The sequence below is a fragment of the Pleurodeles waltl genome, chromosome 4_1 (assembly GCF_031143425.1).
Source record: "Pleurodeles waltl isolate 20211129_DDA chromosome 4_1, aPleWal1.hap1.20221129, whole genome shotgun sequence".
NCBI classification, from domain to species: domain Eukaryota; kingdom Metazoa; phylum Chordata; class Amphibia; order Caudata; family Salamandridae; genus Pleurodeles; species Pleurodeles waltl.
In genome coordinates this window covers 189,275,736-189,293,465 of record NC_090442.1, presented here as the reverse complement: position 1 = coordinate 189,293,465, position 17,730 = coordinate 189,275,736, and the positions used below count along the sequence as shown (strand labels likewise).

Below are 17,730 nucleotides of genomic sequence, written 5' to 3'. Positions count from 1 at the left end.
CTGCATCAGAAGGACAGGGGCTGAAAAAAGCACAAGATGGTCAACAAAACCCGAGTTAAAGGCTCAATCCAAGTAGAGACAATGCCAGAGGTTGCAAAGTTTAGAAAAGGCATAGCGGTGTTCTGATACAGAAGCGGAGAATGGCAACCTGCTGAGCCTTCACCAGTTCCATGCTCAGAGGACAAGGTGGATTGCTGACTGAAGGACTCCCATTCAAGCAGGAGATATGTCAAGAAGCAGAAGAATCTCACTTATGATGCTACTTGTCAAATGATTTGCCATATATTTCAAAGGTGAGCCGGAGCTGGAACAAAGGCAGGCACAGGTCAATATTCATTACAGGATCATGCCATGAAGAGTTTAGTCTCCTCACTCCTGGATGACATTCGAGTGCAGGCGGCAGTACTTTTCACATGACCCAGAGTCTGCCACTGTTGAGGTCCAAAAGCAACATCAGTTTGTGGCAGGAATAACACTGTTTAAGCCCTAACCTCTTTGAAGGGGGAAAAGCATACTGCCAGCAGACTACAAAAGAAAACGTTTGTAGGGGAAACATTCCAAGGAGAGCAACTAAGGTTTAGCATAGTAGAGCACAGGGGGGAAACTAACATCAGTGCACCAGGATGACCACCATCCTGTCAGAAGAGAATCACAGGGTTGAGCTGGAGCCGTGGTTCCACCTGTCAGCACAGGAGAGCTATCTCAACGTTAAACTATCATGTCTGGAGACTCAAGGTGAGAACTCTGAGGTTAAAAGTAACCATCAGAGAATAAAAACTATCCTGACTACTAGGAGGAAAGAAAATTGCAGCCTCTCAAAAAAGCATTTTGTTTTAGTGTCAATGGTGTTTGAGAAGTTCAGAAGTTAGTACAATGATCCACTGTGCTTCTGTTTGACAACTGCAGGGCTCCAGCTGCTGATTGTACACCATAAGTGACATGCAAATGATGCAGAAGGTGCTATACCGTGGGCTGACCAGTAGATACTTAAAAAAAAAAAAAAAAAAAAAAAAGATTTAAGTAGGGTCAATTAATCTCTAAAGGAGGATAAAAAGGTAAGCAGGGATTTTCTTTTAATTGATTTACCCAGAAAACCACTTGTTTAACAGAATATAGAGTGATGTAATCGAATAGACAACTGCTGATTCAACATTTAGATCAACATGTAGGTTCTCAAATTTAACCACAAAGGGGTAAGGTTGTAAGGCAGGAGCATGCTTAGCCTCAGCTTTGAATGAACAACTGGCAAAGCATCCAATCTGGAGCAAATGAAATGAAACAATCGGAATAGGATTGGAAGGTTGAAAGCTTTGATGGCCGGCCCCATTGCCCTTCATTACATTCAATATAGTCTTACCGCTTATAATGAAAGTATGGTTTTTTTTTTTAAATCACTTTGTAACCACCTTGAACAGTGAACACATTCTCCTTGGTACTCCGTGTGGCGTCTGGACTGCCCCTCTCCTTGCAGTCAAACATTCTACTTTTTTAACTAACTTTTTATACTGTCACATTTACAAAATCTATAATTCATGTTCACACAAAGTACCACCAGTGTTGCAATCTGTATAGTAGTCGAGAACACTTGTGCAAATATGTATGGCCTTCTCTCAAACCCTATCCTGGTCGATAAAGATTTAATTAAGCTTCTAGTTCTCATTACAGTCCAGAACTGACTCCACAAGCTCACTAAACCCAAATAAGCATGTATTTAGTTAGCAGTGTGCCTTTCACCAACACCTGGGTTTAAATGCTGTTACCCAGGACCTTGAACTAGGGATTGGGTCTAGCTTGCATTAATTTTTATATTGGGGCTGGAAGCTGTATGTGCTACCCCTTACCCTGGGACTGGTGGCAGATTGCATTAACCCACTACCTGTGGTTGGAGGCAGTCTGCATCGCCCTTTACCTTATGATTGAAGTCGGCTTGCGTTAACTCTTGAACAAACGTTGAAGGTAGCTTTCAGTATGATTCATACTGAGGTTGAATAAGCGTGCATTTTGTTTACAAATTACAGGCTCACTTCTATAAAATTAGCAGCTTTTCTGAAGCAATATATGTCCTTACCTTGGTATTGGAGCATGCTTTCCCCTTCTTGAAGTCCTTATGGCAACCTCTCTTATCCAGCTTTGTCCAGAGGGCTTTAGCCTTCCAGTAACTGAGCTTAGATTTTAGCTTGTGGTAGAACGACCGGTAATCTCTAGGTTTAAGCTCGAGGTAGTCACAAAGCTCCTGAAAACCCTTTAGTGTTCCCTTGCAGGTAGTAGCCTGGACAAACTTGTCAAAAAGAACATGTGCCTGTTTGACCTTTTCATTCCGGGCTTCATCCATGCTGCCCTCCCAGCGAGGCCGTTCCCCGAGGGAGGCGGAACCCCGTGCTCCGTTGACTGTAGGCAAGTCTTAGGCAAGTCTTCAGCTCCAGAATGCAAACATGATTAACCTAAAAAAAATTACACACACAAGTATTAGGGGAGTTATTGACATCTATTTGGGGACATTTCATATTTCTGTTGAAAGAGGACCAGCTTTAACAAGAATCCAAAGTAAGCATTCTGCACACCAAGCATGCACTGCAAATACGGACATGAATAACTTTACAGAGATAACCATACTCTCCTAAAGCCGATTTTTTTTATTTTTATTAACAAATATCTAACATAAACTGTGTTGTAACTGGTACGTTTCCAATCAAATGAACAGAGGCACAAGACGCATCAAGGCATGAGCACTGCCACAACAGTGCTGAATACTGAAATAAAACTAATATATTACTTTCCATTCACAAAATTTCTCCAAGTAAGGTAATTTTTCAAGAATCTTACTAAGACAGCATACTTGTTCTTTTCGGAAGGATGAGCTCCGCAACATGGAATTGGTGCCTCTATAGCCTTGAGACTCACCTTACTAGTCAAACGTGTTTCTTCTACTGACTTGTACTGCACTTTACACTGCATATATGGCTCAAGCATGCTATCACTACCATGCCCAATTACCCCTGAGCACTGAACCTTTTCATCCAGTCACCAAATCGTGGGTGTGAAAACCTCTGCTCCTAAAAACAAAGTCATCTGAGAGGATGATTCTGACTAATGGGATAGGAGGTGGGACTAGAAGAAAGTGTTGACTAGGAGTATCTGTGGGACCAGGATTTTAATTTTACTCCTACATACTGCCTATCTCCAACCAGAGAGACTGGACAGCAAGAGAATAGAAAAAGGCCAAGAAAATGCTTAAGGCAGCGAACTGCGTAAGGAAGACCTCTTAGCCAAACTCCACTGACAAGGAGTCTGGAGAATGACATGACGGCATATCATGACACTAGGCAGAAACTACTGGCAGAACTCCAAGTTTCTGTTGCTATTTTGCAAGTGGTGGGTGGAAGCCTTCACTGCAAGACATGAGGAAAACCAATGTTGACAACATCAGGAACAGATGCTCAAGCTGAGCAACTGTAGGAAGGAGTGAAGAATCTTCTCCAGTCCCTGAACAGAATACTTCATTCAAATAGCCAGCTAGCACACTCTAGGAAAAATGCAGGATGTTGAAAGCATACACTGGAAATAGGGGAGTTACAAGGAAATAGGGCTGTCTGGGTACCCAAGGCTTTAAGGCTGCTCATGATCCTTGGAGGAATATCAGAGCCAAGGAAATGACATACAGAAATCTCTCCAACTAGTCTAGCATGAGGCTTGTCCTGGAGATCTGGCCCTTCTATCCATTCAGTTGTCAAGACTGCTTAGACATATTCTTGTTTGAGCATCCCAGACCACAGAAGATTGAAGACTGCCAGGGAGAGTTTCTACTGGTAAACAGTTCACTGCTACAATTCAACAGCAGGCCGAAATAGATATGGTGCTTCAGTGCCTACTTGCTTTCTAACAGAGGAGTGGATCCTGGTGTTATCTCAATGAATTATCATCAACAAACACCAACCACTGGGATTAAGGGCCCCAGGCCATCAACTGACAAGTTTAATTGAAAAATGTTTATTCAGTTTAAGTCCAGTTCAAATTATTCCCTTAAAGCTTATTAACAGGCTTGTGAAGCTCCCAGCAAACATTCTGTAGCATTTTATGCCCCCACTTTTATGGCAAAATAGAAGGGTAGCATCATGTATAACGTTTTATTTTAACACTGCCAAGCAGCACACTTTATAGATCCAAACTTAGAACGTAAAATGACAAACTCACAACTTCCAGTCCATAAACCACCCCACAAACACTCAATCTTCTTGTTTACGGATTCCGAGCACATGAGTATCTTTCTTCTTAAGATTATACATTACAGAAAATGTTTATTGTTGTTTGTTTTAATTAATAGCATTTGATGGAGATAGAGAAATCAATTTATGGATCTATAGAGAGTAGGTGAGAATACTTTTACATAGTGGAGCCCAGGATCAAGTTGAGTAGAAATGTGTATTTAAAATGAGAAAAGTCATTGAGAATAATCTTTAAAAATATTTTCATGAAAATCTAAATTAATTACAGGGTTAAATGGATGTTTTTGAAGTTGTAAACACAAGATTGAAATTGGTATTCCTTTGTCTTACCAGACTCGATCTTTGACATGAGTGCATGAGGAATAAAGAGCACTCTCTCAGTGTCCGATAATCAGAGCGTGTGAGGAAAGGAACGCGGTGTCTGCGTCATCGGACATGAGCGGATGTGTGCATGTGCGCTCAGCATAATTCATACGCGAGCATAGCAGGAGCTGTGCTCTCTTGCTCGAGACGTACAAAATAGAAAACGGCCATGATAATGAGTTTGCTGCAGACACGTGATGGCTAGAAGACTCACAACATCCCCTTCAATAATACTTCAGATGAAAAGTCAACTGACTAAGTGTGTAAAAAAAAAAAAAAAAAAAAAAAACTTCACAATCCGGTTTCTTATTAAAAGTATTTCTGACTTTTTATATCACATTGATGAAGGTCACCTCACACCACTTCAGCATCCGCAAAGGTGGATGGGTGAGGCACATCTACATGTCATTGGACTTGTTTTATGAGGATGTTGCCAACTAATTCTAAGTTCTATACTGTACAATGCAACTTGTTTCTCAAGGATGGGGAGAGTGGTAAGGGTATTTTAGTGTGCTGTCTGTGTGGCACTGAATTTCAGCAGCCTAGTGGTCCAAGACTGGCTTGTTCACCCTAAAAGTTGCCTTGAACACGCACTGGCAAAGCCCATAAGTCTTGCCTATCTAATGAAAGATTAGACCTGTTGGCTTTGCCAATGTTTAAAGGAAAAAGGTAACATCTTATGGTATCTCAAAATTTTACATTGAATTCAATGTTTTCAATCTTTATAAATGGCATGGTGTATTTGTCAAATACTTTACACTTGGGAATTCTGACAGAATTTAAAAAGAATAAGGAAGGGCCTGGCTTCCCAAGGCCTAATTTAGTTCCTACTTGTTTCAATAATTTGGTTTTCTGCAGCAGCCTAGGGAGCAGATTTATGAGCCTCAAGGAGAAGTACCATGAGAAGTACACCTTCTGCCTCACAGGCCAGCTGAGTGTGCAGCATATGGCCCTTCCCCTAGTGCCATAAGAGCCTTTCTATGCCAAAATCTGTGCTTTAAAGCTTTTAAATGGATTACAGGAGATAAAACATGATCAACTCATAGAGCTCGCTCTTTAGCCATACCCAACAAAGATATCCCTGTTGCTGTCCTTTTAAAACCCACCTGGGAAGAGTGGGGAGCAACACAGTGGTAGTGTATTTGATGAGGAAAGCAGTACAAAAAAATAGATAGCGAGAAAACACGTGCCCTCTCACAGAGTGCTAAACGGAAAAAGAAAAACAGTTCCTTGGAGTGAGTAGTGGAGGATACAAGTCAGCCAATGAAAAGAATCACCAACAGCATATGATCCAGGATAGGGACAAACAAGAAATGAGGTTTGGGCATTATCCTCCAAGAATCACGAGCAGTTCATAATAACACTTTCAGAAAGCAGGGCGCAAGAAACTAGCTATGTGCATACATAACTTGCTTTTGGGAAAGTGAGGGACCAGCAAATAAACGTTCTATAAAAAATGCTATGTTTGACAAGGGTACTTCACCACCATTACTTCAGATTGATTTAGAGAAGATTACTCCCAGGAACAATCATCCACACCACTGATGAAGACACCACCTGAACAAAGCATGGAGTCAAAAACAAGAGGAAGCCATCGAACTACAGCTTATCACCTGCGAAAGGCAAGAGGTTTGGGGCAGCTAGCAAGAGTGTGTTGGAAGATCATGTTTCCACAGATCATCACATCTCACCTAACAAAAAGTTAAGATTCAGCAACATCCGCGGCTTCGAAATGGAGGAAGAGGCTAGGAAACGTCATCAATGAGATAAAGGATAAACAACTATTTTTGCTACACAGGTAAATAAGCATATAAATGGTCCCACAAATAACATGGGAAAGTGTAGGCTCTGTCTGCATCCTTATTCTAGCACAAAACTATGCCTGCTGAAGCTTTCCTTGTAACCTTGTGATGTATGAACCCATCTTTCACTAAATCCCACACTGGTATATGCAACCTGATCCAGAAGGTAGCTGGAAACATACTTCAAATTACATAATTTCTTAAGAACAAACGTCACTGAAGCCAGCAGCATTTTTCACAAAGCTAGTGTTAAATTTACAACAAGCACTGGCAGAGCCAATAGGTCTGGTGTTAGTTGCCACATTTTTAGCATTGTTGATGCTGGTTTGTTTTGTCCCCCCCACTCCTTTTTTTTTTAATTAATCAAAGCTTATTTTTTGTACATAAAGAGCAACATGCAGAGAGAGAGACAGAGAGAGAGAGAGAGAGAGAGAGAGAGAGAGAGAGAGAGAGAGAGAGAGTGTGTTATATTATGTATAGATATATAGGATGCCCACGCACTGTATATACATATGTAAAGTATTTGTAGAAGAATTTTACTACAGTGACCACAGGAGTCCGGGGAGGAGTGAGGGTGCATGTGAATCTACAGCACTACATGCCACGAACAGATGTCTACTGGGTAACATTTTCTGTTCGATGGTATGTGTGGCTGTACACACACATGCTTTGCATTGACTGTAAAGCAGTCCTCTCCAGGGAAGCGGTGGCTAGCCTGTAGGAGTTGGAGTAGCCTGAAAAAATGTCCCGAGTGCTGCCTGGTCAACACTTGCTTGGGGGCAAGCTAAAACATCTACATAGTAGCACTTAGTGAATGTGTGCGGTATAAACCAAGTAGCAGCTTTACAAATATCTGCTATTGGAATGTTTCCTAAAAAGGCCATAGGAAGCACCTTTTTTCCAAGTAGAATGTGCTTCTAGGAGCTGTAGGTAACTGTCTTTTAGCTTTTAGATAACAAATTTGAATACACTTGACTATCCGTTTAGCTTTCCCAGTTTTTGAAATTGGATTGCCTTTGTGAGGCATTGAAAATGCAACAAAAAGCTTAAAACTCTTGGTCCTATCAATGTAAAATAAGAGCTCTTTTAGCACCTAGTGTGTGCAAAGATCTTTCAGCGACAGTCTGGCTGTGGTTAAAAACAGGTAACTCAACTGATGTGAAATGGTGAAACTACTTTTGGGAGAAATTTAGGGTTTGTCCTAAGGACTACTCTATCTTTATGTACTTGGGAAGAGGGTTCTTCTAAATTTAAATCTTGTAATCTACTTACATGTTGTGGAGAAGTGATAGCCACTAAAAAGGCAACTTTCCATGAAAGATACTGCAGAGAACAGGAGTGCATGGGTAGGTGGACCCATGAGTCTAGTAAGGACAATATTAAAGGTCCATACTGGAGATGGAGGAACCCTGGGTGAAATAACTCTCTTAAGTCCTTCCATAAATGATTTAATTACAGGAATTCAGTAATGTCTGTTTTGGAGTTAAGCAGCTATAGCTGCTAAATGAAGTCTAATAGAAGAGTATGCTAAAGTTGCCTTTTGTAAACGTAGCAGATAATTTCTTGCACTGATGCTTTGAGTGGATCAATGTGTTTAGGTTGACAATAGAATACAAAATGCTTCCGTTTTGAAGCATAACACTGTCTAGTTGTAGGTTTACGTGCCCTCTAAGAATGTCCACACATTCAGAGGGAAGTTGTAAATATCCAAACTCTACGACTTCAGGAGCCATATCGCAAGATTGAGTATTTGGGGGTCTGGATGTCTGATCTGATCTCGCTTTTGAGTCAAAAGGTGTGGTCTTTTGGGAAGTTTCTGGTGGGGAACCACAGACAGGTCCAACGGTGTTCTGTACCAAGGATGACGTGCTCATGTGGGGGCTACAAGGATCATGGTGAGTGATGTTGATCTCAGTTTGCGAACCAGAAATGGAATGAGTGGGAGAGGCAGAAAAGCATAGGCAAATATCCCAGACCAATTCATCTATACAGCATTGTCCTTGGACTGAGGTTATCTGGACGCAAAATGTTGACATTTTGAATTTTTTATGGTATGGTAGTGAAGAGATCTATTTCTGGTGTTCCTCACAAGCGAAAGTATTGGTGAAGTACGTTTGGGTGAAGTTCCCATTTGTGGACTTGTTGCTTAGGTCTGCAAACCGATTGTCCATTCCTGGGAGATATTCTGCCAGTACCTGAATGTGATTCTGAATTGCCCATTTCCAAATTGTCTGACCTAGAAGGGAACATTGAGAGGAGTGTGTCCCCTCCTGTTTCTGCAGACAGTACATGGTTATGTTGTCTGTTCGGACTAGAACCACCTTGTTGGAGAGTTGTGGCAGAAATTCTTTGAACGCTAGAAAGACTGCTAGTAACTCCAGGTAGTTGATGTGATAAGATAGTTGAATTGGATCCCATCTGCTTTGTATCGTAAGGTTGCTGAGGTGAGCTCCCCAACCTATCTTTGGTGCACCTGTAGTGAGAGTAATTTGAGGCACAGGGTCTTGAAAGGGCCGCCCTTTTGAAAGGTTGGTGGGATTCCACCATTGCAGAGAGCGGTGAGTCTGGTGGTCCGACAACACTAGATCCTGAACACTACTCTGTGACTGAGATCACTGGCAAAACAGACACTCCTGTAATAGACGCATGTGTAGTCTGGCATAAGGGACAATGGCAATGTAGGAAGCCATCATCACTAACAGCTGCATTACTAGTCTCACTGTGTAAGTGTGGTTCTCCTGCAATTGAGACAGAAGATTTTGGAAAGCTTGAATTCGTGCTGGGTTTGGATATACCAGCCCCGAGTGAGTACTGAGAACTGCTCCGAGATAAGGCTGTATCTGTGAGGGTTGGAGATGGGATTTGAAAAAGTTGATTGTAAATCCCAGAGTGTGAAGAAGGTTTACTGTGTAAGCTCCTGCCGCACTTACTACTATAGAATCAGGAGGTAGTTGTAATTTTATAAATATTGGATTTGAAGGTGCAGCTTTGCAGTTTTTAAAGACCCTTGGTGTAATAACTCTTGCCCTAACAGGTTCCTTAAAGATCTCTGTGGCATGTCTAAGCATACCTGGCAGCATGGGTAGGAACTGACTCTTCATGAGTGTTGGTCAACGTATCAAAGAGGAAAGCCTCTTCGATAGGGTTGGTATGCATATGTACATTAGGATATGCCGCTGCCCTTGCAATAAACCGATTGTATGCTTTTGCATCCTCAGGGGGTGAAGGCCTTGCTGGATACAAATCAGTGTCATTAGGGAGTATGGGATCTGGATCATATAAATCCCATGGATCTACATCCTGTGGAACATCACCTAAATCATCTCCACAAGGTGACGATGACCCTTGTGGAGAACTGTGACTGTGTGAAATTTGTAGGTGATTTTTGTGGTGGAGGAGTAGGAGGAAGTACAGGAGAGTGAGGTGGAGAAGGCTGAGGTTCATCTGGAGCCTGGCCTTTATCCTTGGAGATTTTTTAGGAGAAGGAGCAGTATCTAATGTTTCTTGAAAGGCAAGTCTCCTTTTAATTGGAACAAGAGGACATGCAATTATTTTTCCCTTTTGTATACGGATCCTGCGCCGAGGAGCATCCATTACTTCTAAAATAACCTCCACTGATGAAGTCCCTTCAGATGAAATAGTGGAGTCTTTGGAAACCATTATCCTGTGTTTCAAAGTTTTCAGAATTTAAACCTTTTTTGGAACTGAAAGTGTTGCTTCTGAGTCTTTGGTCGGTGGCGAAGACATCTTGGTCTTGGCAAATTTTGGTGCCAAACCAGAGGGTCGGCACCTGAATATAATTTTCAGATCCTACCATGGCCCAAAGGCAGTGGTGGACCGCCGACCAGCTTGGAAGTCTTTTTTAAAGTCTTCATGTGCGAAGATAGTGCTGGTGTACTCCAGTATTGTGCTGCTGAAATCAACTGGCTCTCGGTGTCAGAATCGACGTCTGACTCAGCATCTCGGATCAAGAGGGCTGCCTGATGTCCAATTTCTTCTTTTTTGTTCTTTGTACACAGACTTTTATTGCGCTTTTTTTGCATCAATACTTATGTTTTATGGATTTATAAAGCGCATGGCTACCCAAGGGCCTCCCAGTACTGAATGCAGACCTTCAAAATACAGTCTGAAACTTATGCTCTGAATAGCCAAGTTTTAAGCAGTCACCGAAAGGAAAGCTCATGGCTGGTCAGCGGAAGGTTGAGGGGAAGGGAATTACATAATTTACTTCCTAGATAGGCCACAGAGGTACCACCCCCATGTAACTAGATTTCTTTTTTTGTTTTTTTGTTTTTTTTACAACTGGAAGTCTAGCTAATGCAGCCGATGAGGATCTGAGCTGTCTGGGAGGCATGTAGAAAGAGGCTAATGACCTTCGCAAAGTGGGGCCTCTATTGTGTAGGGACCTGTGAATATAGTACAGAGCTGTGGAACACAGTGAAGAGAGAAGATGGTCTCCTTGACAGACATATGACTAGGTATGCCTAGGAGAAGCCGGGCAGAGGCATTCTGAACCACCTGGAGTTTTCTGCTTACATACTTTGGCGAGCCAAGGTATAAAGCATTACCGTAGTCAAGCTGGGAGATAAGGGCCTGAACAATTAGTCTTTTAGCAGCAAATGGAAAGATTCTGAGGACTTTTCTCAGAAGCCTGAGTAGACAAACAGCTTGCAGAAATCTTTTTTACATGGGGTCCATTGTAAGTCGCAGGTCCAGCCAGACTCCTAGACTCTTAACATTCTCTTTAGGGGAGGCAGATTCCTTATTGGGTCGAAGGTGGAAGAATGCAGCCCCAAAGTAGAACAATGCCCCAATATCATTATTGCAGTTTTATCTTCATTCAACTTAATTTTGCCTTCAGACATCCATCTGGTCACTGCCTGTAGGCATGGAGTAAGAGCCGAGCACTCAGTGCCGCGATTAGTGGAAAATGGAAATACCAGCTGAGTGCCATTACTTACATACAAGTGTCATTACTTACATACTAGACATTAGCAAAACAGTATGTCGTCAGTAGTAATTCTGAGAGGGTCTTTAGTACCTCCTATTATATCCAGGTAGCTCTTATAAGTATAATCTACAATATAGTGCAATCGCCCTCTCCTGATTTTTCTCCTAGTGTTACAATGTAGTCTATATATAGTTTCTCAAGGTTTAATACCGTTAAACCTCATCCTTTCCCTCACCCCTTCTGTGGGAATGTCCTAGCCACCTCACCATTCATGCGTCTCATCCCACTTAATTCTTGATGTTAGGGCACAGGGATTTACGCTATCCTTGGGGACTGCAGTTGGTGTGCAGTCCTGGCAGTTCTTTGGCTGTCATTTACAGGATGTCTCCCCCCCCTTCGTAGATGGGCACCAACATTTCTTCCGTTCTCTTGGCCTCTCTGAGTCTGACTCGTATCCCGTACATTTGGCGAATTCTGTCTTCGAAGTGGCTATGCGAGGACCCTCTTTGCTCTTACAATTTCTGGTTTCCCAAGCACACAGGCTACCTTTCAGAATCGGCTAGTGATCTTTTTTTCAGAGGTGTGTGGAAACAAGCTCAGCAAGCATTGGTCCACTGAACATGGGACCTCTTTTTCTAAAACAGTCGAGACTATGTCCGTGATTTCCTTCCAAAAGTTCCCCAGTGCAGGGCACCCACAGAGCATGTGAAAAAATGTGTCGCTTACTTCATTACAAGGACCGCATTTAGCTGTGTTTATACAAGACCTCTTATTCATGTTCTCTGGTGTTAGGTATGCTCCACGTAATAAATAGAAATTAGTTAGCTTAAACTGGGCATTTCTTGTGGCCTTCGTTGTGTTATATTGGATGTTTTCCCAGTCCTTGTCCTCAATCACCTTACCAAGGCCTGCTTCCCATTTATCTTTCAGGCCCTATAGTGACTTCATTACTTCCCTTCTTAGTCTCCCATATATGCAGGTCACTGCGTTGACTGTCCCCGAGGCCATCACTAGATATTGACAACTAACTGATTGGTGTGGTTCTTCTTTCCAGGCTTCAGTGTCGTTTAATAGCTTTCTTAATTGCTCTATGTATTAGAAAGTGACTTCTTGACAATTGGTACTGGACCCTAAATTCCTCAACGGGATGTACAATTTCCTCTTATGCATGTTCCTCTCCGAAGATGTTGGGAGTGTCTTCGACGCCATCTCTAACTGATGCACTCTTTAGTCCCGGAGAGTCTTTTTAGAGCGAAAAGAACTACAAGCGTTGCAGTTTTCCTCTTTATGCTCTGGGGAGAAGCACAGGTTGCAAACCAAGTGTTGATCCGTGTGTGGGAACTTGGCGTGGCATCGAAGACAAAACCTAAACGGAGTTCGTTCCATTAGCCCTGCATTTTTCAACAGCACTTGATGGAGTAGGCCCAAGAAAAGCATGGATGCTAAGGAAGTTGAACCGACCTAGACACCGAGAACCGGATCGATTAGTTTAAGTCTGGAAACACATGATTGAAATACTATACCATTGTCAAAAGAACGATAGAAAGGAAAGTTCAAAGAGACCAAACGAGATCTACCAGAGCTAGAGGAAACACGGCTGAACCAGACAGCAGAGAGAAAACAAAGGACTTGATGCCTATGCACACTACCACTGAGAGGAGGAGTCACTCGATCTCATGACTCAAAAAGATTCTTCAAACAAAAACAACTTGCAACGCTCCGAGCCCAACACTAGATAGCGGACTTATGCAAAGCATGTCTATCTACAGCCCCACATGCCATCGAAAATTTCTGCCCTCCATTCTTCTACTGGGAGGATAAGGGGTGATTGATCTTCAGTATTTTGCAATGTCTCGCTTTGTGATCAACACCCCAAGCCCCACTAGTGTCCGGGCTCGCCAAGAGCCCTCCAGATCATTTAGAACGCTCAGCAAAGCAACCTTCAGCAAAGCTGTGATCGAGCTTTCCAGTATTTTTGACAGTGAGGCAAACATCTGTGACCAATAGCATATTATGCCAAACCATGCGGTAGAAATCCCCTTCATGTTTCTGGCATCTGAAGCAGGTGGGTGGAGGCAGTCAATGGGCTTTCTACAATAGCTAGGGTGTGAGGTAAGTATGATGGAGTCATTTAAGCTGAATGAGGCACAGGTGTGCAGAGACTGCAAGGGTACAACGTACTATACATGCTACCCTTCAGCCGTCATCCTCCAGGAGACCCAGCCACACTCTGACTATGCTCATATACTGGACATTAGGTCAGGGGAGTGGCTTACCAGAACCCCATAGACCTGAGAAACACTTCCCTTCCCCAGGACACCTATAAGTAGGCACTTCAGCAAATTATACCCAGGGACCTCAGCAGCAGCCTCTCGGCAGTCCAACAGAAAATGTTGTAGCTGTAAATTTTAGAAGAATTAGGTTTTCTGTAAACCTACATCAGTTTGGAGGTCTTGAAAGGACTTTATGCAAGTGTCCTCCCATAAGCCCCCACCCCACCGTCTGTATTCCTATTCGGTCCCAGAATCCCTCTTGTGACAACACCTGGTCCAGGGTTTGGTGAACTTCCTTGCCCACTGGAACCTAAATATTTTTGCTGCTAAAGCTTGAAACCAGCTTTGTGGGATAAGAGGGAGAAGTTCTGAAGCACCAACAATATGTGCAGGAGGAGCATCATCTTAAATAGTGCCACTCTGCCTGAGAGGCAACTTGATTAATCTATCCATGTCCCTCATGAGTCCTATGGAGAAGCGGTCAGAGGTTCAGACTCCAAGTTAACTCGGGTTCCCAGGCCATGCGCACCCCTAGGTACCGGAAACTGAGGTGGCGTATCAGGAGACCAAGCAGCTAGGTCTCAGCTCCATAGTCACCCCGCAGAGGAACCAGGAGAGAATTGGTCTTGTTAACACATAGGCCAGAGCAAACTCGGAGGTCTCCAGAATGTAGATCATAAGGTGACCAGTCACAATAGGACATGCCAGGAACAGGCAGTGAACAGCATATAGGACAATCATGTCTTCCTTTGGAAATCCCCATTTAAACCCCCAAACCTGAGCCTCACAGCGCACCTACCCTGCCAGCAGCTCTATGGGGAGGGCGAAGAGTAGGAGACATCCCTGCCTGGTCCTCTACTGAATCGAAAAGCTAGAGGACAGTGCATCATTCACACATACTTGGACCTGTGGTTCTGCATGCAGGATGAGGACACATAACGTGAATCGGGGCCAAATCTTATTTTAAGTAGCACCTTCTCCAAGAATGCCCAATGCCATGGAGCACTGTAAGGACCGAAAACAGGACAAGGATAAGTGGACCCTCCCGATGCAGTGTTGCGTACTGTGATGTGGGAAAGCGTCACAGTGGTCCAGATGGTTCAGGCGAGCCAATACGTGGAAGAGGCGTTTTGCCAAGACTTAGGTGAAAAGATTTACCTCTGCGTTAATGAGGGGGATCTAGCAGTAAGAGGCGCATCGACCTGGAGGACAGTTTGGTTTCAGTAGTACCACAGTGGTCCCAAGGCACACCTCAGGGGAGAAGCAGCCCTTATCTAGCTACTTCGAATACATTTCCATGATAAGCGATAAGATCACTCAGCAGAGTTTGCTGTAGATTCATCATAAGGATTATTTGATATCAAGTTCAAAACTTGATATCTTGTATCAAAATAAATGACATTACTAATTAAAAGAAATATCCATAAAACCACTTCATGAATTTCAGATAAAACAACTACAATTAGCTAAAAGTAAAAAACACTCAATTCATGTGTCTTCTATTGCACTTCTCACTAACTGCTCCCGCAATGAAACAGGCAATGGAGTGACAAGTCTGATAACTGGTTATCTGGCATATCTGGTTAGAGTTTAAAGTACAAAAGCACTGGTCTGACCTGTTCAAAATGTAACATCTTTGATATAGGACAAACAGAAATGTTAGTTAAAGCACTATACATTGGGAAAAACATGATTGAGTGCAAGGTGTCTTGTCTAGAGATATTATCACAACGTGGGCAAATGTTGGAAGCTTTAGCTGATCCAGTTGATATTAGTACATAGTGAAAAGAATTCAACCTGAACTTGGTCAGGGGGTATCTTTGAAAGTTAGACAGTACCTTCCATTGATAAGGCTCAATTGACAGTGCGGTTTGAATCATAACAAAATGTCTGTTTCAACAGGGTCCCAGTTTCTCTCCTAGACTGCTTTCACTAAACAAAGGCTTTTGTGGTACAGGACACAGACTTTCTGATCTTACTTGGTTGGTTAAGTAATTCAGGCCGACCAAGCGCAGTAAAGTTCAACTCTAGGAATTTCAAACAGGGTACTAATAACACATCGTGAGTTCAAGGCAGTCTCTCAGAAAAAGCAGGTTGAGTGTTAGTTTGATCCAGATCTTGAGCCACAACAACAAGGGGCACAAGTTTATCAAGTTGGTTATATAACTCATGCCCAAGCCCTTCATGTTCTATCGTTGAAGCAACACTATTTGGTAAGAATAACAACCTTCTCATGAATTTCTTATCCTCTATCGGGAGAGGTTGTGCAGAAACATACCACCAGATGTTGCACTCTTAGGAAGCATTCAATATACACTTAGCATTATGTGTTTTGATAACGTCTACAGATTTATAACCTAAACTCTTTACAAAATCAAATACCCCATGAATTGCCCTTCCAAATAATAGGTCTGTTTTAAGAGCAAAGACCAACCCAATGAGGTATCAAACAATACGCCAAGATAAGAGAAATATCTCACTTATCTCACAACCTTTGATGCTAAAGGTCCTAGATTTTTATTTTTAGAGACAATGACCATGACTTGCAATTTTTAACATTACTGTTTAAGTTCACGTTATCCATAAACTGAATAAATGAGTCTAGAGCCGCAGCAAGCCTATGGCCTTTCTAGAAATAAGCAGGGCATAGCATAGGCTGCATACAGTAATACTGCCAACAGAAGCATTCCCATAGAGGGTGTATCAGATTCAGCCTTACACATGTCGATCCAGAAACGCACAAGGTAAATGGGAAAAGGGCTAAACTACAGTCCTGATGTACTCTTTTTTTTAATCTGAAATTTCAGCTACTAAAATTCAAAATAAGCAGACTGACCTTCAATACTTGTGGTAGAATTTATCGGGGTAACCATCTGGTTCAGGGATCTTAACAGGGTTAACATCAGAGTTTTGTCCACTCCCTCCAGTGTTGTTTAGTCTAGGTCATCCTGTTTGAAAGGTATCTGCTTTCTTGCCATCAGCAGGAATTCAGCCTTCAGGCTGCAGCATAAAGGGATCCGTAGCACTTGGCAAAAGCAGAGGCTATTGCAGGAGATGTTGTTACTACCACTCCGGACCAGTCACAACGTGCACAACCACTCTGGATTCTTGGTGGCTAACCAGTACAGGAGCTTGAATGATTTTTCCTCCTGAATCATTTACTGCGTGGTGGAGGCCACCCAACAGACGGAACTCCCCCAGGCAGAGCTGTATAAGGAAAACCCTACCTATTGCCAGGCAATGCCTCACTGGCTCCACCAGATGACCCTGGCTACTACCTTCCGATTTTAAAATGGCTGTCTCAAGGTATGATCTGCTGCTATTTCTCTTGCTCTCTACATCTAAAGTAAGAAAGGGCAGTCACCTCTTAGAGGCGTTACAAACTGACCAGAACTTCTCAGGCTTCTCCAATCTGCCCTGGTTGATCACTAAGAATATCTGTAGTTCGCAGAGCAGGAAACTTGGGGGGTGGGGGGTTTACGGTCACCAGCAGGAACCAGGTGTTGAGACACCACATGGCTTGCTCCCCATTGTCCCAGATGCCAAAGCGAGATTTGACAGGTAGTTGGTCTGATATATCCCTTGGTAACATATAGTAGGCTGCGGTGTAAGAGATTAGGGGCGAGAAGCAGCAAGAACTCAATCCGAGAGAGGGTGACTCTTGTGCTGCCTTTGCAAGTACAGCCCTAGACCCCTGGGTTCAAGATACTCCAAGAGTTGCACAGTCCCAGGCCATTCACCCAATCAGTCAACCCTTTCCCGGTCTGTTGCGCCATCCCCGGTGGTCTGGGTGAGCTTGAGGCGTCCACAGTGTCAGCGAAATCCCCACAATGATCGTCATGCCTTGGGGCAAGTTCAGTGTAAATCCTTCGAGGATCGTCATTGTGGATTTGCAAATTGAGGGGTAAACAGTCAACAGGGTATAGTGAGATGGAGCTGGAGAGCTGTCGAGAATCATATAAAACAACAGAGATAATCCAGGAGACCACCAATGACAGTCTTATGGTGTAGGATCGCAAACCCCCACGATCCTCAGGAGTATGCTGCATGGTATACCTGCGTGAACATGTCTGGCCAGGAACACAAACCTGGTGCCCAAGAGATTGGCCTCCTGTAAC

At 43.0% G+C, this 17,730-nt stretch overlaps 1 protein-coding gene across 21 annotated transcripts in view; it reads right to left on the bottom strand.

Moving 5' to 3' along the window:
* The window catches only part of MICAL3 (microtubule associated monooxygenase, calponin and LIM domain containing 3), a 1,349,174-nt gene that overhangs the window by 1,047,378 nt on the left and 284,066 nt on the right, over nt 1-17,730 (bottom strand). For all 21 annotated transcript variants that reach the window (XM_069228050.1, XM_069228034.1, XM_069228049.1 and 18 more), the window contains one exon: nt 2,069-2,441. In XM_069228050.1, coding sequence (XP_069084151.1) covers nt 2,069-2,332 — 264 coding nt within the window. In that variant the 5' untranslated portion in view covers nt 2,333-2,441. The remainder of the gene's footprint in view (nt 1-2,068; nt 2,442-17,730) is intronic.